General features: G+C 54.9%; 1 protein-coding gene across 2 annotated transcripts in view; it reads left to right on the top strand.

Moving 5' to 3' along the window:
• The window catches only part of CPNE2 (copine II), a 66290-nt gene that overhangs the window by 32111 nt on the left and 11882 nt on the right, over positions 1 to 22297 (top strand). For both annotated transcript variants that reach the window (XM_011971858.1, XM_011971860.1), the window contains 10 exons: positions 1905 to 1979; positions 3929 to 4000; positions 5698 to 5781; positions 6063 to 6152; positions 7413 to 7511; positions 7994 to 8080; positions 9805 to 9864; positions 12209 to 12342; positions 14247 to 14301; positions 21160 to 21211. In XM_011971858.1, coding sequence (XP_011827248.1) covers positions 1905 to 1979; positions 3929 to 4000; positions 5698 to 5781; positions 6063 to 6152; positions 7413 to 7511; positions 7994 to 8080; positions 9805 to 9864; positions 12209 to 12342; positions 14247 to 14301; positions 21160 to 21211 — 808 coding nt within the window. The remainder of the gene's footprint in view (positions 1 to 1904; positions 1980 to 3928; positions 4001 to 5697; positions 5782 to 6062; positions 6153 to 7412; positions 7512 to 7993; positions 8081 to 9804; positions 9865 to 12208; positions 12343 to 14246; positions 14302 to 21159; positions 21212 to 22297) is intronic.

Raw genomic sequence — 22297 nt, 5'->3', positions numbered from 1 at the left:
TGTCTTTCCATAGCCCCATCTTCCTGGGTAGGTCCCAAAGTGCAGATGCAGAGTGGGGAACAGGCTTGGCGGGTTTGAGGCCAGGCTGAAGAGCTCCCTTCTCGGGGGGCAGCCAAAGAGACCGGGGCCCCAGGTGGCCAGGGATTCTGGTTGTTAGATGTAATCAGGTGTGGTCTTGACCTCCTGGGGTAGGAGCATCTGACTAGCAACCAAGACGCCCATAGTAGTCCTGCTTTATGGCAGACTCACTGTGTGACCTTGAGCAACTTCCTTTCCCTCTCTGGGCCACACTTCCCCATCCATCTCAGTCCTTGGTAAGCTCCTGGAGGCCGGGAGCAAGCAGGGCTAGGCACCCCTGACACAAGTCTCAATCATTCCTTATGGCTGTATGCCCTTGGGCAAGCTCCCATCCCCCTCTGGGCCTCAGTTTCCCCACATTTCCCTTGGGGATTATGATGACTGCTCTGCCCAGCCTAAATTGTTGATGAGGGAATGAAATGGAAAATGCTTTGAAGGGTCCTAGTAGAGACTGAAATTCCCGGGGCCTCCCAGGAGATGGTGACCATGTAGAAAGCAAGTGACTGCCGTGGTTGCGATGTCTACTTTTTGTGTAAGAAGCAGGGTACAGTAGTCAGGGTCCCTACCCTGTGGTGTAACTGAGAAGAGAGCTTAAGGGCTTGTGGACAGGGCAGGGAACTGACAAGGGATGGGGAAACCAACCCAGAGCTTGGCCCCAGAGGAAAGCTGACCACCTTCACTTGGAAGGAAGGCAGGGTGAGGAAGTGGCATTGCCAGGGCCTGGTGAGACCTGTGGCCCATAGAGGGAGGCCTCTGGACTGCAACTTAGGCAGAAGCCAGAGTAATGAAGAAGCTCCCATCAAACCGGGGCCCCCACTGCTCATGCCACCTGCTCTCCCGTCTCTTGCCTGTCCCCTCAACTGGCTGAACCTCTGAAAGTCAAAGGACAAAAGAGCCAGGTGGCACAGTCCCAGGGCACAGAGCAGGTGCATGGATCTGGGGAGAAGAACTACCCCCGCAAGAGCAGGACTAGATCATTCTGGTGTGTGCTCCCCGCTGCACAGGATGACACTCACACTGCACCCAGGAAACATGAACCATGCTGGCCCCTGAGTGCAGTGGGCAGACACAGGTGGGAGGGCGACTTTTCAATGTGGCTCCCTTTTCCTCTCTGTCGTTTTGATTACTGCACCCTGTGTGAGTGTATTACCTATTCAAACCAATAAAAATACATAGAGTTGGCTGGGCTCTATAGCTCATGCCTGTAATCCCAGCACTTTGGGAGGCCAAGGCAGGAGGATCGCTTGAGGCTGGAGTTCGAGACCAGCCTGGGCAACATAATGAGCCCTTGTCTCTACCAAAAAAAAAAGTTAGCCAGGCATGGTGGCGCATGCCTGTAGTCCCAGCTACCCAGGAGACTGAGGTGGGAGGATCGCTTGAGCCCAGGAGATTGAGGCTGCAGTGAGCCGTGATCAAGACCTGTCTCAAAAGAAAAATAAAGGAAAATACATAGAATCAGAGCTTGCCTCTCGATCAGAGATCATATCCTGAGGCAGGTGGGGTCTGTGGAATGCCTCTGGAGAAGGGAGTTGGAGGCTAACCTCCCACAGTTGTCTCCAAAATGCCTTTTCCTAGGGGCAAACCGGGCAGTGGGAGTCCAACTGCAGCCGGAGACCTCAGGCAGGTCTCTTACCCTCTCTGGGCCTCAGGCTCCTCACTGCCCAGATTGGCTGCTGTCCACCTCCCAGGGTGACAGTGACGTTCAGGCAGGTCACCAGCCAGCCCAGGACGGGAGGCAGCCCTGCCCAGTGGCGCCGGTGGAGGATTTTTCCTCCCGGGGCTTCCCCCACTTCCTCACTGAGCTCCCTTTCTCCTCTCTCCTCCAGATTGTCTCCAGCAAGAAGATCACTAGACCTCTGCTGCTGCTGAATGACAAGCCTGCCGGGAAGGGCTTGATTACGGTACCAGTCCCCTCCCGGCTCTCCGCACCCCCTCCACCCCCACTCCACACCCTTCCCCCATCAATGGGCCGCTTCCCTGGCAGATAATCACCAGCTTTGTTTGGAGTAAAAAGGCCCAACTTACAACTTAGCAACAGGTCTCTTAGCAACCGGCTCCTGGCTCCACAAATGATGCACTGGGGGCTGACAAGCTGGGGAGGCCTCCAGAGCCCTGCCAGCAGCCCCCTCCCTGCACTGGCCCCTGCCTGCCCTCCCCTGGGGGTCGTTCAGAAGTGCCTTGCCCATCAGTGCCCTGCCTGTGGCTGCGACGCACAATGATTCCTGCAATGCGCAACGATTCCCGCGATGCGCAGCAATTCCCCCTGCGATACGCAGGCCCTTCACAGAAATGAGCTCCTTGGTCCCCAAAGACTCCCAAAAGCCAGGGCACCCCTGAGGCCCAGAGAAGAAGTTCCCTCGGGCAGCTGAGCTAGCGAGATCGTCCCCTGGGTTGTCTGGCTGGCTTCTGAGCCCATGTGATGCCTGGGGAGCCGGCCAGGCTGGAGGGAGAAGCCATGCCTTTGTGTGTTCCGGTGCGTTACTCCCCTGCCCTGGAACCTCCCAGGGCTCCCCACTGCCTGACCAACCCTTCGGTTCAAGGCTGTGAAGGACCCCTCAGACCCTGCCTGGCTCTCCTGCCTTGGTGTTTAATCTCCTTCACTTAAATGCCCTGTGTTCAAATTCAAATGCTATGAATTCTTAGCATAGCCTGAACATACCCCAGGCTCTTGCTGTGTTCCTGCCCCATGGGTCGCCACCTCCCAAACAACCTCCCCCAGCTTCTTGGTGTTCTAACTGCCCCATCTAAATGCCTTTCCAGGCCAGGTACATGGCTTGCACCTGTAGTACTACTACTTGGAAGGCTGAGGCAGGAGGATCCCTTAAGGCCAAGAGTTTGAGGCTGCAGTGGGTTATGATCATGCTATTGCCCTCCAGCCTGGGCAAGAGAGCGAGACCCCATCTCTAAATGAATGAATGAATGAATGAATACCTTCACAAGGCAGCTTCCCTCCACCTAGAAGCCATCCCAGACAGACCCCACTCAGCTGGGTATGCCATCACCCCCAGCATTTCTGGCAGTTCCACTCTAGGCCTCCGTCCCCTCCCCTGGGAAATGGGGGTGATAATAGGACCTACCCTATAGGGTTGTTGAGCAAGTCCCAGTGGGAGGATGGCAGGGGAGAACGGGCAACCTGGCTGGCCTCTGTCTGTGGATCCAGAAGGCCGGATGCCTTGTGTTGGGTGAGGCCATCCTAGAGGCAGGAGAGGAGAGGAGGCCCCAGCGAGAGGCCCCAGCCCACTTGTGTTGCTGTGGGCAGCAGGGGAGGGAGAGAGGCCTAGAGAGGGCCTCAGCAGTCTTGAAGTCACCCAGCTAGGCCATCACTGGCTGAGCTGGGGTCAGGGAACCATAGCTGATGGGGAATGCATATAGGACAGATGACCAATGTGAACTGATGGGACTCAGTTTCTCCCCTGGGCCTCAGTTTCCCTAGCTGCACAATGATGTGGCTGTGATGCTACACCTTGGTGTTCTGAGGAAGCTGTGCTCTTTGTGGCTGCAGTAGAGGCAGGAGGAGGCCAGTCATGCTGCTCTCTGGCCCAGAACCTCTCCCCGGGACTCAAGACCACCCCCGGTGTCTGCTTCATCTTCCCCCACCACCCCATGGGCCCTGCGGATTTGCATAGATCCACTTCCTGATTCCTCATCTCCAGATGGGTTATTTCCTCCATTTTCCAGAAGATGGAAACTGAGGTGTGGGGAAAACAAGGGATTTGTCCAAGATCACCTGGCACTGCCCCTCCCTTCCCCCTCCTGACCCTGGAGGATTGCTCCTGGGGCACCCTGTGCCATCCTGCCTGGCAGGAGGCTGGGGGAGTCTGAGGAGCCCCTCATGTCCCCGGCCTTACAGATTGCTGCCCAGGAGCTGTCTGACAACCGCGTCATCACGCTGAGCCTGGCGGGCAGGAGGCTGGACAAGAAGGTAAGGCGGGCAGAGGAGGGGCTCCCAAGGGGAACAGTAAACCCCCACCAGCCCCAGGGCTGTGTGGCCTCACTCCGGGGCCCCGGGCCACCACCTCCATCACATTCCAGGGACTCATCCAGCACAGGGCCTTCCTGGCCAGTCCAGATTAGGATTCCTTCACCTCTGAGGTAGTGGGTGTTCCATCCCTTAGGGGTATTCATAACACAGCTGGAAACCTGCTCATCGGGGCATCCCCATCTCACATAGTGTAAGTACATGCCAGGGTCCTTACCCAATGAGGCCCTACCTGATGTGTCCCCAGTGCCCCGACTCCCCGACCTCACCCCTCCTCCCCGCACTTCACTCTGCTTCAGCCAAATCTAGCCCCTTGTCCGTGAATTAAACGAGGCACTCTCCTCCCTCAGGAGCTTTGCACTAGCTGTTCCCTCTGCCTGGGATGCTCTCTTCCTTGAATTTTCACACGGCACTCTCTCACCTCCATCAAGCCTTTGCTCCCACATCACCTCCTCAACGAGGCCTTCCCTGAAATTGGTCTTTGATTTCCCACCCTCTCCTGCTTGTCTCCTTAATACTTACTGCTGTCTAGCATACTTTCTTTTCTTTTTTTTTTTTTTTTTTTTTTGAGACCGAGTCTCACGCTGTCACTCAGGCTGGAGTGCAGTGGTGTGATCTCGGCTCACTGCAAGCTCCGCCTCCCAGGTTCACGCCATTCTCCTGCCTCAGCCTCCCAAATAGCTGGGACTACAGGCGCCTGCCACCATGCCCAGCTATTTTTTTTTTTTTTTAAGTAGAGACGGAGTTTCACCGTGTTAGCCAGGATGGTCTTGTTCTCCTGACCCTGTGATCCACCCGCCTCAGCCTCCCAAAGTGCTGGGATTATAGGCGTGAGCCACCGTGCCTAGCCCATACTTTCTTTACTTATTTTATTTTCCGTCTCCCTCACTTGAATATAACCTCTTTAAAGTAACACTTGCCAGGTGCAGCGGCTCGCACCTGTAATCCCAGCTACTTGGGAAGCTGAAGCAGGAGAATCACTTGAGGCCAGGAATTTGAGACCAGCCTGGGCAGTATAGTGAGACCCTATAGATGGGTGGGTGGGTGGATGGATGGATGGATGGATGGATGGATGGATGCATGGATGGAAGGAAGGAAGGAAAGATAGATAGATAGATGGATAGATAGATAGATAGAGAGATAGATAGATAGATAGAGTCACATACAAAAAGTGGCCCTTTTTAAACCTTAAATGATTTTTTAAAGGCCGTGATATTCCTTATGTCATGTGCAGGATAGTTTCAGGATAGTTTTCACATTCCCAATAAAATAGATTTAAATGACATCCTGCTGGGGGCCTCACCCTACCTTGGGAACAGGCGCCTTCTTGAAGTCCTGGCCCATCTAAAGTGCTGGAGTTCTGACTCACACAGGGTGTAGGTCTTGGGGGTCTCTGAGCACAAGCTCTGACAGCCTCAGGGTGGTAGATTTCTGCTGGGGGACCTGGTTGATCCCAGGGGGCTGCAGCTGCCCTGGGCCTCTTGCTGAGCCTTGCAGAGGCTGAGGGGAGGGGGCCAGGCTGGCTCTGCCCACAGCTGCCACCCTGACACCCAGCTGGGGAGGCAGCGGGGCCACACCCCCATCTGCCTGAACCTGGCAAGGCTGTGCCTCTCTGACCCGCATCCTCCCATTTCTCCCAGGACCTCTTTGGGAAGTCAGACCCCTTTCTGGAGTTTTATAAGCCAGGAGACGATGGCAAGTGGATGCTGGTCCACAGGACTGAGGTGGGTACGTGGGGGCCCAGGGGTCTCTAAGCAGTGGGCCTGCAGTCCAGCCCCTCCACAGCTCTGAACAGGGCAGTGCGGTCACAGCTGCGCAGTGTGCAGGAAGACCCACAGTGGCACCTGAGGGACGTGCTTCCTGCCGGCCACAGGGACGCTCGCTTCCGTCTCTGAAAGTGTAGCTGTGGGTCTCCATTTTGTCACCCTGTTCCTATTGGGCTGACCCAACCCCAGAGCACTGCTGCCCAGGGCCTGAGCTCACCACACCCCTCTCTCTCCCACAGGTGATCAAGTACACACTGGACCCTGTGTGGAAGCCATTCACAGTGCCCTTGGTGTCCCTGTGTGATGGGGACATGGAGAAACCCATCCAGGTGAGGGGGGCTCCAGGGACCCTGCTCCCCACCCTGCCAGCTCCAGCCTCCCTGTCTATCTGAGGCTCCCGGGGATGCCTTGTAGAAAGCTCTTTCTCACACAAATGGAACAAACCCCCATCTTTGGAGGAGGGAGGACTGGAGACTGGGTCCTCATCCTGGATCTATCTGATGCCCTGAAGTACCCAGGCAGGCCCCCACCTTTGAGCCCCTCTCCAAAACTGTCTTGCCCTCCCCAGAGGGCTGCGGAGCTGCTAGCTAGGGAAACACCTTGGAAACAATCAAATGTGGCATGGTAAGGACAGTGATTACCAGTCTCTCTAAAAGCTCTCAGTCCTCTGGCTGGGTGCAGTGGCTCATGCCTGTAATCCCAGCACTTTGGGAGGTTGAGGCGGGCAGATCACTGGAGGTCAGGAGTCCAAGACCAGCCTGGCCCACACGGGAAACCCCATCTCTGCTAAAAATACAAAACAGCCGAGCATGGCGGTGCACGCCTGTAATCCCAGCTACTTAGGAGCCTGAGGCAGGAGGAATTGCTTGAACGCGGGAGGCAGAGTTTGCAGTGAGTCCAGATTGAGCCACTGCACTCCAGCATGGGTGACAGAGCAAGATTCCTTCTCAAAAACAAAAAAATTATAAAATCAAATAAATAAAAGTTCTTGGTCCCCAGGGGCTGGGTCTTAGAGCAGATGGGGTTGGGGAGACAGCTAGGTCAGGACAGGGGTTCCCAAGTCGGATACCAGGAATCTTGGGTTCTAGTACTGGGTCTGCTACTGTTGCTGCGAGACTTTGGTCAGTTACTTCTCTTTCAGGGCCTCAGTTTACCCATCAGTGGGATGGGAACAATAATCCTTGCTTTCCTCCTAGGAGGGCCATGGCAGCTCAGTTAGACAGCATATAGAGCTGTGATTTCTGTGCCCATCTCAGAAAAAAATATGTCTAGAGAGGGCCCCAGGCCATAAGCTGGGTGAGTCACAACCCGAGACAGAGGGGAAGCCAATTGCCAAGTGTGTAAGGAGTGGAGTTGCCTGCACTAGAGGGTACAGCCTCCATCATTGGGGCAGACACATCTTCTTTTCCCAGCCATCACGGAAGGCTTCCTGTAGGAGGCAGTTCAGGAGCTACCCAGGCCAGCTAGGCAGATGCTGAGGGGAGGCACTACCCAAACAGAAGACAGAGGGTTTGCTTGGGAAGTTGAGAGGGGCTGGAGAGCTCCTCTTGGGGGACAGCTCTGGGGTGACCATGCTGAACCCACCCCAGGTCATGTGCTACGACTATGACAATGACGGGGGCCATGACTTCATCGGCGAGTTCCAGACCTCAGTGTCACAGATGTGTGAGGCTCGAGACAGCATCCCGGTGAGATGGGCACATGTACTATAACCCCAAGACCTCAGCAGGGCTCGGGGAAGGGGCACCGGGTCTTGGGTCAAGCAGCCTGGGGCTCAGATCCCCCTTCTGGCTGCATGACCTTGAGCAAGACATTCAGTCTAAGACTCAGTTTCTCCATCTGTCAGTGGGGGCAGAGGATTTGGGTGGGGATTGATGAGATGATGCGGGTGAAGTGCCCAGCACACAGTGAGCAGTCAGGAGCTATCCATCATCCCATGATGTTGGGCCCTCAGCTGGACAGGATGGGGATGCGTTATCTAGGGAGGAGGGAGTCAGATGCTGATCCTGCTGCCATTTTTGGGTGTGGACATCCCGGAAGGCTCCCTGGAGGAAGCATACTGCCCCTGTTGTCAAGCCTGGGGAAAGGATTATAGGGCCAACAAGGAGGATCTGTCCCCAAAGAACAAAGAAGCCCCGAGTTGAGTGTCTCTTTCTTCTGCGTTGCCCAGCTGGAGTTCGAGTGCATCAACCCCAAGAAGCAGAGGAAGAAGAAGAACTATAAGAACTCGGGCATCATCATTCTGCGATCCTGCAAGGTGAGCCGGTGCGGGCAAGCATGAGCCAGGGACCAGGTTTCAGGCCACACAGAAGGGAAAGACAGGGCATTGGGTCTGGAGCCAGTGAGGCCTGTGTTCAAATCCCAGCTCTGCCACATCCTGGCCCTATGGCCTTCTGAGCTTCACCTCACTGGGCCTCAGTCTCCTCATCTGTGGAATGGAGATATTCATGAGGCAGGGCATATCCGGGGTTACTCTTCTCTCATATTCCTGTGTGGAGGCCGAAGAAGGCACGGGCTGACCTTCCAGGGCCTGTCCTGGTGGGAGAATTGTCATTGCAAGCCACTACCACCCATGGTGGTCTTGCAAGGGGCAGAGGACATTGGGTGGAGGCACCCTGTCCTCGCTGGCATCAATGTCACTGTGACTCCCGTGGTACAACCAGGGCCACTGAGGCCCAGAAAGGCAATGAAGTTCATGTCAGCAGTGGCCAGGCTGTGGGCGGGGGCCAGGAGACCTAGTGGGCAGATAACTGCTGGATCTGGCAGAACATTAAGGAAGGCAGCCTGGGGCAGGACAGCAAGAGCCCTGGGCTCAGGGCCTGACAACTCAGGAGTCTGGCCGCTGCTCTTCACCAATGGGTGGATCCCAGACCCCAACCTTATTTGGAGCCTCATCTGGCTGGGGTTTACACGAGCATTCAGTGATGTCGCGACAAAAAAGCGCTCTGTTAAAGGTCAAGATGTCAGGTTGCAGCCTCGCGATGGATGGTCCTTGTTTCTGAAATTTCCATCATTCACATCACTTTTCACAATTTCTGGCACCTGCCTTACTTACTTTTTTGAATCAGCCTTTCTTCCCTGCATTATTGTTTTTTGTTTTTGTTTTTGAGACAGAGTCTTATTCTGTTACCCAGGCTGAAGGGCAGTGGTGTGATCTTGGCTCACGGCAACCTCCGCCTTCCGGGTTCAAGGGATTATCCTGCCTCAGCCTCCCGAGTAGCTAGGATTACAGGTGCACCACCACACCTGGCTGATTTTTGTGTTTTTAGTAGAGACGGGCTTTCGCTATGTTGACCAGGCTGGTCTTGAACTCCTGACCTCAAGTGATTTGCCTGCCTTGGCCTCCCAAACTGCTGGGATTACAGGCGTGAGCCACTATACCTGGCTGGCTGGCTGGCTGGCTGGCTCGCTCTTTCTTTCTTTCTTTCTTTCTTTCTTTCTTTCTTTCTTTTTTTTTCTTTCCTTCCTTAAATACATTTATTTAGAAAGGAATTATTAGAACTCTACCAAAATTAAAAGGTCTGGCTTCTTTGCCAAAAAGAGACAGGGACCATCAAAACGAATACAGTCTTAATGGCTTGATCAACTTCTAGAGGAAGGCCTTGAGCTGGAGGCCTGCTCTTTCTCTTTGTAAAAAAGGTAGATTAATAAGGGCCAGGAGAAGGTAAGTACCTAACAGTGACAAATTGAGACACTCTATGTCGGGTAACTGACACTGGGCCCTGGGACCCTGCCTGGAAGCAGCATGTGTCTGTGTATCTGTGGGATGTGGGGGTCTCTGTGAGTACCCCACCCATTGGGAGCCATTGCACTGATGGCTTTGTTATAGAGAGATTTGGGTTCTGTTGTAATTAGATCAGGCCCATCAGCTTTTTTTGACCTCCTTGTCCCTACTAAGGCTGCAGGACATAGAGCAACAATTCCCCCATGGGGAGTGTGACCAAGTCAGGGGGGCCCACTGACTCATCTGCTTTCTTCCAGATAAACCGAGACTACTCCTTCTTAGACTACATCCTGGGAGGCTGCCAGCTCATGTTCACCGTAAGGCTCTCCCCTCTGGCTCCCTCTGCACCCCCATCCCAGTGAGGGTCCTCCCTGACCCTGGCTGCACTAGGGCCACTAGTGCAGCCAGAGGGACTTAGGATAGACTTCAGGAAGGACTTCCCTGGGGCAAGGAGTGTGTCTGGCCCAGTGAGGAGGGCATTAAGTGGGCTGTCTGGTCCCGCTGGATGGGCCTGAGCTGGGGCTTAGCTACAGGTCAGAGCACAGGTGCACAGCTCTCAGTCTGGTGGCTACGCTCCTTCTGTAGGTGGAAGAAAACAAATTCCTCCTCACTGGCCACAAGGCCTTCAGCGATCGCTGCCTCCCTCATCTGCAGTCTCCTTCCTCCTCGCTCACTGGGCTCCAACCACACTGTTCCTCTGTTTGCCCAACACGCCAAGCTCTGCTTCGTCTTAGAACTTTGCATTTGCTGTTCCTTCTGCATTTGCTGTTCCCTCTGCCTGAAACACTTCCCCAGAACCTTTGCATGGCTGCCCCCCTGCCATTTTTCAGGCCTGAGGAGGTAACGGAGGTCACCTTCCAGGGAGCCCTCCCTCCCTCAATGCCTTGCTGCTCTTCTGTCATATCTTCCTATTTTCTTTCTTTTCTTTTCCTTTTTTTTTTTTTTTTTTTTGAGACAGCGTCTCATTCTGTCACTTAGTCTAGAATGCAGTGGCACAATCTCAGATCACTGTAACCTCCACCTTCAGGGCTCAATTGATCCTCCCACCTCAGCTTCCTGAGTAGCTGGGATTACAGGTGCATGCCATCACGCCCAGCTAATTTTTGCATTTTTTGTAGAGATGAGGTTTTGCTATGTTGCCCAGGCTGGTCTCAAACTCCTGGGCTCAAGTGATCTGCCCACCTTGGTCTCCCAAAGTGCCAGGATTACAGGCTTGAGCCACTGGGCCTGGCCCTCCATATTTTCCTATTTTCTGGTCACTTGCCACCCCAAGATTCATATGCATTTGTTGCTTCTCCCTGATCGTCGCACTGGACGTGAGTGCTTTAAGTGTGGGCACTTTGTTTATTTTGCTTCCACTCAACCCCAGCATATCACACATTACTTGGCACACAGTAGGTGCTCCATCATTTCTCGTTGGAAGAATGAGCTGCCACCTTGCCTGTGGCCTGCAGTCTTTGCCCCACAGACTCTGGGCCATTCATCCTGGCTTTGCTTCCTCACCCCAAGGGAGCCTCAGTCCCAGAAGGGAGGAAGCTGCTGGGGTGCCACACTCTGCCCACCTCCCCATGTTATCTCACCGCTCCCCATCACCACCCCTAGATCCCAATGGGAGATGGAGGGCATCGCAGGATGCCATGAAGTCACAGGACTGGCCTTGCTGACCTCTGACCCTGCTGCCCACCACTGCCCCCTCCCCTGCAGAGAGGCCAGGCCCTCCTGGACCTCCTGCATGGGTTTGTTCATTCAGCAAACTGACTGAACTCCTTTGTGCCAGGCTCTAGGCTGTGTCCCTGCAGGGATCCCTTAAAGACTAAGACATGTTGCCCCTGACCTGGGGGAGTGACCCTCTAGCCATACGAGGATTTGGATAGGTGGCCCCTTCTCTCCTACCCCACAGGAACTGAGTTCCCATGTAGCCAGATCTTCCCCTGGGTCCTACTTCTAACCCTCCCCTGCTGGGTAGGGGTCGTCCTTGCCCACCCCTCTGTGCCGTTTCTCCAGGGATTAGTCTGGGATTCTCTGGGGCTGAGAGAGCAGGTAGAGCCCCAATCCCTGCCCGCCTACCAGCCCTGAGTCCCTGTGAAGCATGTGCCTTGTCTGCTGTTCCCAGCCCTGGGCCAGGCTCCTCCAGGGAGACTGGCACTGCTCTACCACGCAACCCCAGGTCCCAGGCCCCTTGATGGTCTGAGGGATAATGGGGAGATGGCTTGGGTTGAGGGTGAGGTTATCTGGGAAGGTTGCAGTGGAGCAGTGGCATCTGAGTTGGGCCTGGAAGATGGAGCAAAGTTAAACAGGGAGAAATGATAGCCTGGCACTACATGCGGAGGGAAGCTCATGAATAAATGCCTGCATATGGGAACAGATGAATGTGTGGGTAGGGATAGTAAGGAGAAAAAGGAATCTGGGACTGTACGTTAGTCTTATGTCATCACATCTAGGCAATGGACTTTATGCTTGGGCAATAGAGAGCCACAGATGGCATTAGAGCAGAGGAGTGATACAATCAGACAGTTTCTAGGTTTCAGACCATCATATTGTGGGGAGGGCTGGGAGATGAGTGGGCTTCCCATGTCCCATCTACCTCTCCTATTCCCTGGGAGTGGGATAGGGTGCCGGGGTCTCTGGCCCCACTGGGTGGCCTTTTTCTCCACTCTGCAGGTTGGAATAGACTTTACAGCCTCCAACGGGAATCCCCTCGACCCTTCCTCTTTGCACTATATCAACCCTATGGGCACCAACGAATATCTGTCGGCCATCTGGGCTGTTGGGCAGATCATTCAGGACTACGACAGGTAAGGTTGGAGAGCGGCTCTGCAGGTCAGCCAGGGTTCCATCCAACCTGGGAAGCTCAGTGTGTCAAAGCTAGAAGGGACCCAGAAATCATCAAATCTAGGAATGGACAGCAAACGGCATAGGTGCAGTTATTACCCATTCCTTTACCCTCGACAGACATTGCTAATCAATTGCTGAACTCTAACCTGCCAAGCCCAGATTCAAACTGGGATCGTTTTCCACACAGTACACGAAGTAGCTAGTAAGAAAATGAATCAGGATGGAAGATGAAACTTGTTCATTATTGCTGCATCCTCTGCTTTTAGAGCTAGGGAATGGGAGGCCTGGGGTGGGAGTGGAGAATTTGTTCCAGGTCCCGCAGATCATGGGACTGGAGGTCAGCCATTCTGGTTCCTGAGCCTGGTACTAGTTCCCTAATGGTCTCACTTCTGTTGGGAACTTCGGAGGAGCAGCCAGCATGCATGGACCCTCCTCCCATGACCTTGCTTCCTGGGGACCTTTGGGTCAGGGTGAGTACCATGGAAAGCCAGTGAAGGGAAGCTGTGTGAAAGTATGGCAGGTGTAGCCACTGACAGGATATGACATCACTGTCATAGATGATGCTAGTTGGGAGCTCCAGGTCAGAATGACCAGGAGGCTGACACATTGGGAACAGGGGAGGAAGGAGCAGGTGCCAGAAATTTGGCAGGAATGAGAGCAGGCTCAGGAGCCCTATGTGGACTTGGCCTCCTAGAGAGGGGCAGCCAGGGACCAGCATTTGACTCCCAGGGGGCCCAGGGCCTGAAGGGTGGCTGTGATCCCAGGCCACATTAAGAGAGGTACAACATGCAGAACAAGGGAGGTGGAAGTCATCATCAGCATGGTTGTGTGGAGTCCCAGGTGTCCAGCTGCCCATTCAGCCCATCACTGAGCTGTCTAATGGGCATTAAGACTTAGCATGGCCCCAGTGAGCTCTGGTTGCCTGAGTGAGCCACCAACACTTCCTGCCAAGATCATTTCATTAGCTTCCTCATCAGTCTCCCGGCTTCTGCCTTGGCCCCCAGCTGTGTGTCCTTTCCACTGCAGCCAGAGGGATCCTTAGTAGATGTATGTTGAGTGCGTATGCAAATGAAATGTGGTCCCTGTCCTCAGGGAGTTCTTACTTAAAGAGGAAGATAAGAAAGAAATTGTTGGAGTTCTGAGAGACCAGTTTACATGTGAAGCAGGAGTTATGGGAGCACAAAAAGAGAGGCATTGTAGGGTATCAGGGAAATCTACAGAGAGAAGGGGCCATTTTGATTGGGCCTTAGAGGATGAGTAGGAGTTCGCTAGGGGAAACAGATTAGGGAGAGATGTTACAGATGGGGGCACAACAGCATTGAAGTTGGAATGTGAAGGTACCCTGTGTGTTTGGGGAATAGCAAGTGGCTAGTGGCCAGGGCTAGGGGAGTGGGGTGTGAAGGGGCACAGGTGGAAGGAGACGAGACTAGGCTCTGGGGCTGGATGACACAGGACCTTGAATGCCACAGGAGGGTTCTCATATTAGTAGAGTTTTCCCTAGCTATGAGCAGGAGGCTGGGAGACAGCCAGTACATTCATTCTACTTCCATTTTGACCTTAGTTTAGTGGCTGGCCGGGGTCTTAGTTTGAGAAGGATCTAGAAGCTGCACCCAGGCCCATTGGTTAGAAGTACCATTGTTGTGTCTGCCACAGGTATAGATGTGGTCAGGCCACAGGTTCACCAGGTCCCTGGAGGTGGGTTGGGCTCATTAGGTAGATGATCCTAACAGCTTTTTCTAGAGGTGGTGAGCTCCTCCTTTCTGTCCTTGAAAGTGTACGAGGCCGAGTGCGCCCAGCCCTGGGCAGAGGGTCAGGCGGTGTCCTCAGGTGTCTCACAGTGTGTTTCTCTTCTCTCTCTGATTAGTGATAAGATGTTTCCAGCTCTGGGATTCGGGGCCCAGTTACCCCCAGACTGGAAGGTAAGTGAAACCGGAGTTAGTTTCCTTTTGGTTGAGATGGAGTTTGTGTGTATGGTCTCTCTGGGATCTGCTCTGGAAAGATCTTGGGCTGGGGCCCTGTTGCCCTGCCTTCCCTGTGTTCACCCCAGGCCACGCTCATGTCTCAAGTCTGATTCTCGGGCAGACGCTGAGGCTGTAACGGGGCAGCACAGTTAGGTTCTCTGCTCATGAGACCCCTATGGAGTGGGGAGGACAGACAGGATGGCCAGTGTTGCAAATCAAAATACAAGACACCCAGTTAAGTTTGAATTTCAGATAAACAATGTGTATTTTTATGTATTGATATTTATTTATTTATTTAGAGACAGAGTCTTGCTCTGTTGCCCAGGCTGGAGTGCAGTGGCACATTCTCTGCTCACAGCAACCTCCGCCTCCCAGGTTCAAACAATTCTCATGCCTTAGCCTCCCAAGTAGCTGGGATTACAGGTGCCCACCACCACCCCCAGCTAACTTTTGTATTTTTAGTAGAGATAGGATTTCACCATGTTGACCAGGCTGGTCTCAAACTCCTGACCTCAGGTGATCCACCGGCCTCAGCCTCCCAAAGTGCTGGGATTACAGACCTGAGCCACCGCGCCAGTGCAGATAAACAATTTTTAAAGTATAAGTATGTCCTGAATATTGCATGGGACATACTTATACTTAAATCATCCATTGTTTATCTGAAATTCAAGGTTTTGTCTGGATCTAGGGGTACAAGTATAGTTGTATTACCAGGATGTATTGTGTGAAATATGGACTTTCCATTCATCACCCAAATAATGTACGTTGTACCCGGTAGGTGGCATTTCATCCGTCATCCCTCCACCCCCCACCGTGTGGAGTCCTCAGTGTCTGTTATTCCCCGCTGTGTGTCTGTTCTGTGTGCACCCATTGTTTAGCTCCGTCTTATAAGGGAGAACATGCAGTTTTTTGTTTTCTGTTTCTGAGTCATACTGGGCATCCTGTATTCTATTTGGCAACGCTAAAGACAGGGCAGTGGCATCGGTGCTGAGGCGGGGGTACTGAAGGCCTGCAGGGAGCCAAGGAAGGAACCCAACCCAGCTGGGGGCCATCAGGCTTCCTGGAGGGGGCAAGCTCTAAGCCAAGAGGGGAAAGGGAAGTAGCAGAGTGACTAGGGGTGGCAGTGGGACAGGGGGAGCCTTCAGGGCAGAGAACAGCCTGTGCGAAGGCTGCGGGATGAGCTGGAGGAGCTGGCAGAGGTGGGTGATGGACCCTCCATTGGAGGTGAGCAGGGTGGAGACAGACATGGGCATTAAAGGACCACGGGGACCCCTGCAGGGACCACATAGGGGCTCATTAGCAGATTGGCATTTCCGAAGGCCTCCCCTGGCTGCTGAGTGGGGCGTGGCTAGGGCGAGAGTGGGCAGAGTGGAGGGCGGAGAGAAGGGGTGAGGGCAAGGAGACTCAGGGCAGAGGCCAAGACTGTCTGCGTGACCAAGTGAGTGTGGGCCGAAGAGGTCACCAAGATTTCCAACTGAGCACTGAGGTGGGGGTGGTACTGCTTACCGAGATGAGGAACGGGATGGGTGCTAGGCTCGGCAGGGGAGATGGTAAGGTAGGAGTCCCAGAAGAAAGGTGGATGATGGCTGAGCACAGTGGCTCACGCCTATAATCCCAGCACTTTGGGACGCTGAGGCAGACGGATCATTTGAGGTCAGAGAGTTTGAGGTCTTCCTGGCCAGCATGGTGAAACCCTGTCTCTACTAAAAATACAGAAGTCAGCCCAGTGTGGTGGCATACGCCTGTAATCCCAGATACTTGGGAGGCTGAGGCAGGAGAATCACTTGAACTTGGGAGGCAGTGGTTGCAGTGAGCCGAGATTGCGCCACTGCACTCCAGCCTGGGCAACAGAGTGAGAACCTGTCACAAAAAAAAAAAAAAAAAAAAAAAGGTTGATGATGGGTCAGTAGGTTCAGGCTCTGGGGAGACAGAGACAGACCTGGCTACCTGGGCCACGACCCATGGTGCCACCTCTGGGAGGATGAGATTACTAGGGAGACAAGTGGAGTGAGAAACAGCCACATGAGGTGGGGCGCAATGGCTCACGCCTGTAATTTCATGCTTTGGGAGGCCAAGGCAGGAGGATTGCTTGAGCCAGGAGTTCAAGACCAGTCTGGGCAACACAGTGAGACCCTGTCTCTACAAAATTTAAAAGTTGGCTGGGTGCAGTAGCTCACGCCTATAATCTTAGCACTTTGGGAGGCCGAGGAGGGCAGATCACAAGGTGAGGAGTTCGAGACCAGCCTGCCAAGATGGTGAAACCCCGTCTCTACTGAAAATACAAAAATTAGCTGGGTGTGGTGGTGGGCGTCTATAATACCAGCTACCTGGGAGGCTGAGGCAGGAAGATCCCTGGAGCCCAGTGAGCTGAGTGCACTGCACTCCAGCCTGGGTGACAGAACAAAATTAATTAATTAATTTATGTATTTAATAAAATAAAAAAAGAAACAGCTGCGTGAGAGATCCAGGCAGAGGAAGCAGAGACTGAGCCAGGCAGGCAGAGCGGGGAGGAAGCAAAGGAGGGGCAGCATGAAGCCCACAGAAAGCAAACCCATAAGTAGCAGCATTTATTGGTCCCTTAGAATGTTCTAGATACCACTCTGCCTGCTTTACCAGGTTCAACTAATTCTCACCAAAGCCAGTGAGGTAGGCCCTGTTATGAACCCATTTCGATCACTGAGGAAGCCAAGCAGTCAGGGCTCGGGGAGGAGGGAGTGGGGTTGGAGGCTGCCCCGGGCCTAGTGGGGTGAGGCTGAGAAGAGACTGCCCATTTCACTGACCACAGCTGGGGCCATTATGGCAGAGACAAGACGGGGAGGGGAGAAGGGTATGGAGACATCAGTGTGGCAGTCAGCCAGCACGGAAGTCACCCGGCTGTGAAGGGGCAGGTCAAGCAGGTCTAAAGGCTGAGGAGGAACCAGGAGAGGCATGGAGGTGAATTGAGGGGGGGTCCCTGAGGTGTGGTTGTGGGTAGTCCTGGGGCAGGAGGTGGGGACTCCTCATAGAACCCCGGGTACCAGGGGAGGGGTGGTTTGGTGGCTCAGAGATGGAGATGTCAATGAGCACAGAGGCTATAACGCTGGGGAGTCGCTGCGGACAGGGGCAGGGAATGCTGCCCCATTTTACAGGGCAATAAACTGAGGCTTGGAGCCTCAAAGTGACTTGCCCAAGGCCATGTTCACCAACTGGACAGATGGACTCTAAAGTTTCTTCTCAGAGTCTGTTGCTTCCCCATGAGAAGCCCGTGGGGTGTGAGCCCAGAGAGCTCCTAAGTCTGCACATGGCTCTCGCTCGGCCAGTGCCCCTTCTTGTCTGCCCTGCTGTGCCGCATTGCTGTTTCCAGAATGAATTTTTGCCTCCCGCCCTCTCTGGGGAGGATGATTTTCACCTAGAATTTCGGGGAGTGGCCCGAGGGCCAGGGCAGGAGAGGTGGGCATCCTGGCTCCCTGTGGTGTGAGGCTACGCCTCAGATGGGACCAAAGCTGGGCCACATGATGCCATTGGGGGGGCAGGGCGAGCTGGTGCGGCTGGGCCCAGCATGAGCCCGTTGCTAGGACACCAGCCAGCTTTCAAAGAACTGAATGAGATGTTTTCTTGAGCAAAAGCCTCCTTGTAAATGTCACAGGGCGATGCTGGGGAGGCCGGGGCTTGGCCAGGCTGGAGTGCCCGGCGGTGCCAAGAAAGATGCTGCATCCAGGCTAGGAAAGGACAGATGCTGTGTCCTGCCTTCCGCTGCCACAGGAGCCGCCAGGCCTGGCCCCTCCTGGCCCCTCACACTCTCTCGCATTCTGACTTGACTCACTCCTGCTGCCTGAAGCTCCTTCATTCACTCCCACCTCAGGGCCTTTGCACATAGCCTTCACTCAGCCCGCACTCCCTCTCCTGGGCTTCTGTCACCGATTTTCACCTAGAATTTCGGGGAGTGGCCTGCCCTCTGGGAGCCATGCTCACGCTCACATGGGGGCCCTTCCTCCTGCCCAGATCCCTGCCCTCATGGAACTCTGTGACTTGTTTGTGATTGCCTGGGGAAGGCACTGGGTTTCCTTCTGCCTGCATCCCAGCACCTGGCCTGCAGTGTGCACTGCCGTTGTTTGTTGACAGTGAATTTGGGACCCAGCCCAGATTTGGGGCCCCAGGCCTGAGCAAACAGGGGTTGGTTCTCTGAGGGTGGGAAGCTAGAAGGAGCCAAAAGGAGCATGCAACCAGGCTGCCTGCCTTCAAGACCTCAGTTTCTCCCTGAGGGTGGCCCAGATGAGCCCAGAGAGGAATCCTGCCCCAGAGAGTGGCTGAGGGGCTCAGGACACATTTCCCTTTGGAGATGGCATGAGGTCTTGGCCCTTCAACGTGAGCAGAGTTACTCAGATGAGGAACGGGATCTGGGCAGAAGGCATAGTGTGTGCAAAGGTCTGGGGGGAGAGGGAGCATACTCTGTGGGTGGGGAAACTGAGGCTCAGAGAGGACAGTCACTCTGAGATCCCTTGGGCTTTCTCCATGCCCCACCCCCTGCCTCCACCACCTGCCTCAGCCAGGGCCGCAGGGAGCTGAGCCTGAAGTAATTCCCTGACCTCAGGGCCGAGGCAGGCCAGGTTGGGTGAACAGGGCCATTGGCTGTCGGAAGGCAACAGGGAGTCCGAGGACAAAGGCCTGTGGCAGGCAGCTAGTCCCCAGGGGCCCCTCATCAGCTTCTGTGTCCTCCAGGAACTTGTCCTGTTTATGACTTTTCTCAGGCAAACCAGGGCAGCCAGTACGGGAGGGGCTGAGCTGCCACTGCTGGTAGCATGGACACTTGTCCCCAGGCCCCACTGTGTGACCTGGGCACTCCCTGGCCCTCTGGGAACCTCACTCTTTCCAGCTATGAAATGGAGCTGCTGGAGGAGGCAACCTCTGGGGCCTCTGGGGTGGATGGATAACCTTCCATGGCCCCCATGACCGCAAGGCTGGGCCCTCCCCAAAAAAGATGGGGGGAAGAGTGGGGATGAAGAGTGGGGGGCCTGAGAAGGCAAAATATTCCTCCACCCTTATCAGCAGGGGGCTTTCCCACTGTGGTCTCTAAAATCTCCTAAAATCTGATTTTTCGGGAAGTCATTGGCCCAAGGGAGGCCTGTTTCCCTGGCAACCATTTTCTCTCTCAGCCCCTCCATACAAGCCCCCCTGGTAATCTCTGTAGAGGCTCAGGAAATCTCCATGGCAACAGGGACCTCCAGCCCCCAAACCTGGAACCCAGACTGGGGACAGGGTGAAGGGGACCCTGGACAGGGACAGGACCCAAGAGGGACACCAGAGGACTGGCTCTGTGCCGGGCACCTAAAGTGGACAGCAAAGAACAGAAAACCCCATTCCCTGAAACAGGGAGGAATCCTCCCACTACCTCCCCACCCCCGGGCTGCCAGGAAGGCCAGACTGAACCCCACTGCTGGGTCCCTGCCCTCTCCCCCAGGAGTAGGACCAACTCCCACCCCCAGGGGAGGGGAGGGCACTGGGTCTCAGGCCTGTTCGACTGTGTGGCTCTGGTGCCTGGCTTCCCTTTTCTGGGCCTCGGTTTATTTGTTAAATGGGGACGCTGGATGCAGGAGAGCTTCCCAGCACCCCCGTCATTGTGTCTTGGAGCTGAAGGGTCTGTCTAGGATTGTCTGTGCCCAGACAAAAGCCGTCCTCTGCAGCTGAGGACCGGGGAGGGGGTCGCTTTGCCCTGGGCACCCCTCCACCCTCCTCACTGAAAATCCCTGGGGGAGGAATGCCTTTGGAGGTTAGCGTGAGCTCTGGGGGCAGCCTGACCTCAGTTTGAGTCCCAGCTCTGCCCGCCAGGAAATGTGGGAACATTCTAGTCCACTCTGTGTCTCAGGTTTGTCATCCGTAAGATGAGGTGATAACAGCTGCCCTTCCATTGGGGCGTTGTGAGGAAGGAGTAAGGGGATCCCTGCACAGCACTGAATGTGGATGTAGTACGTGGTAGGAAGCAGGCTGAGGGGAATTTGGGGCTGTGGGGCTGCAGGGGAGGGAAGAAAGGAGGGGCTGTCCCCCATCTGAGCTCTGCAGCATCTTCCGAGGCCTGGGTTCTGCAGGCACTGCAGTCTCACCCACAGCCCTGAACGGGGCCAGTTATGAGTCCCCCTGTACCCTGAAGCCATGCGAGCAGCAGCAGCCAGATGTGATGGATGCAGCAGTGTCCCAGAGCGTCCAGGTCAGCCTCTGATGATCTTCCGGGGCTGGGTGCTGGGCCTGGAGGCAGAGAAGCAGGATCAGTCCCTAGGGAGCCTGTGACAGCCCCATCTGACCCCTTTGCAGCCCCTTACACTCCCTGATCGCCAGGTCAGCTCTGAGCGGGCTGTCAGCTCACCCCCGTTTGGCTATCTGGCACTAGGCAGGCTCCCCTCCAAGCCCCTCTGCTTACTATTAAGGTAGGAAAAGCCTCTGAAGCCCAGAGAAGCGGTGCTCTAATGGTAGAGCCCACATCCAGCAGTAGCAGTGATGAGGGAGCATCCTGGAACCCTGACCCGCGGGGGAATCCTTGTCCCACCCAGGACTCTTAGAGGACTGATGGGGCATAGGCAGCCCCAGTCCCCAGAAGAGCCTGGGGTGACACGCCAGGGTCTCAGTTTCCTCCACTATGAGGAGAGGGTGGTTGGGCCTCTCTGTGCGTCACACCCAGCAGTGGAGGTGAAAAGCAGATGCGGGGGTATCAGTGGTCTAGAGGAGGGTAGGGGTGGGGGTTACGAGCCAGGTGCTCTCCAAGGGAGCCTTGGCCTGGCAGTGGGTGGTGGCCTGGGTCTGGGTTTGGGGGCGGGAGGCTGCAGCAGTGTTTTCTCTGCGTTTCAGGTCTCCCATGAGTTTGCCATCAACTTCAACCCCACCAACCCCTTCTGCTCAGGTGAGTGTCAGACCCGCCTGTAGCCGCCCTGTGTTTGCGACAGGCCCGGCCAGCTCCCTGGGTGGAGGGTGGGCAGAGGACAGGTTTTCATTTCTTTCTCCTTTCCCCTCCCCCTCACTGTTGCTCAGAGTGACAGAGCGGGAGGAGCTACAGTTTGGAGTCAGATAGTGCTGGATTCAAAGCCAGCTGCTGCCCTTCCGAGCTGTAGGACCTTGGAAAGGTCACTGTACCTCTTGGGCCTTTGCCTCCTTACCTGCTCCAGGATAGCTATAATGGCTGCTCTTATTTTACTGGGTGGTTTGGTGAGAATTATAGGAAGCCACTGACAGGAAACCCTGTGTAAACCAGGAGGAGGTGAGGGTGGCACCAGACACACCTGCTTTCACCTCCTTCCCACCCGCCCCCTTGCTGGGAAGGCCAGCCCTGCTCTCGGAGTACTTGGCAGGGGATCAGGGGGAGGCAGGGGCTGGGAAGTGAGTGTGGTGTCTGTGTTCATCCCCACCCCTGGGCCTAAGAGGATTTCTGAGCCTCCTAGGGACAGTTAAGAAACTATTAGAGGCTGGATGCCATGGCTCATGCCTGTAATCCCAGCACTTTGGGAAGCTGAGGCAGGACGAGCGCGTGAGCTCAAGTTCAAGACCAGCCTGGGCAATAGAGGGAGACCCCATTTCTACAAATTAAAAAAAATTACCCAGGCATGGTGGCATATGCCTGTGGTCCCAGCTACTCAGGAGGCTGAGGCGGGAGGAAAGAAAGAGATGGGGAGGGGAGGGCAGGGTCATACCTGTAATCTCAGCACTTTGGAAGGCCGAGGTGGGTAGATCAGAGGTCAGGAGTTCAAGACCAGCCTGGCCAAGATTGTGAAACCCCGTCTGTACTAAAACAAAAATTAGCCAGGCGTGGTGGTGCGCACCTGTAATCCCAGCTACTCAGGAGGCTGAGGTGGGAGAATCGCTTGACCCAGGTGGCAGAGGTTGCAGTGAGGCGGGATTGTGCCACTGTACTCCAGCCTGGGTAACAGAGTGAGACTCCATCTCAAAAAAAAAAAAAAACCCACATCTTGAAGTCAGGCATAGAACGCCCTCT

Source organism: Mandrillus leucophaeus, unplaced genomic scaffold (genome assembly GCF_000951045.1).
Source record: "Mandrillus leucophaeus isolate KB7577 unplaced genomic scaffold, Mleu.le_1.0 Scaffold125, whole genome shotgun sequence".
Taxonomy (NCBI): Eukaryota; Metazoa; Chordata; class Mammalia; order Primates; family Cercopithecidae; genus Mandrillus; species Mandrillus leucophaeus.
The sequence above is the reverse complement of the archived record's forward strand: the minus strand, read 5'-3'. Positions and strand labels throughout refer to the sequence as shown.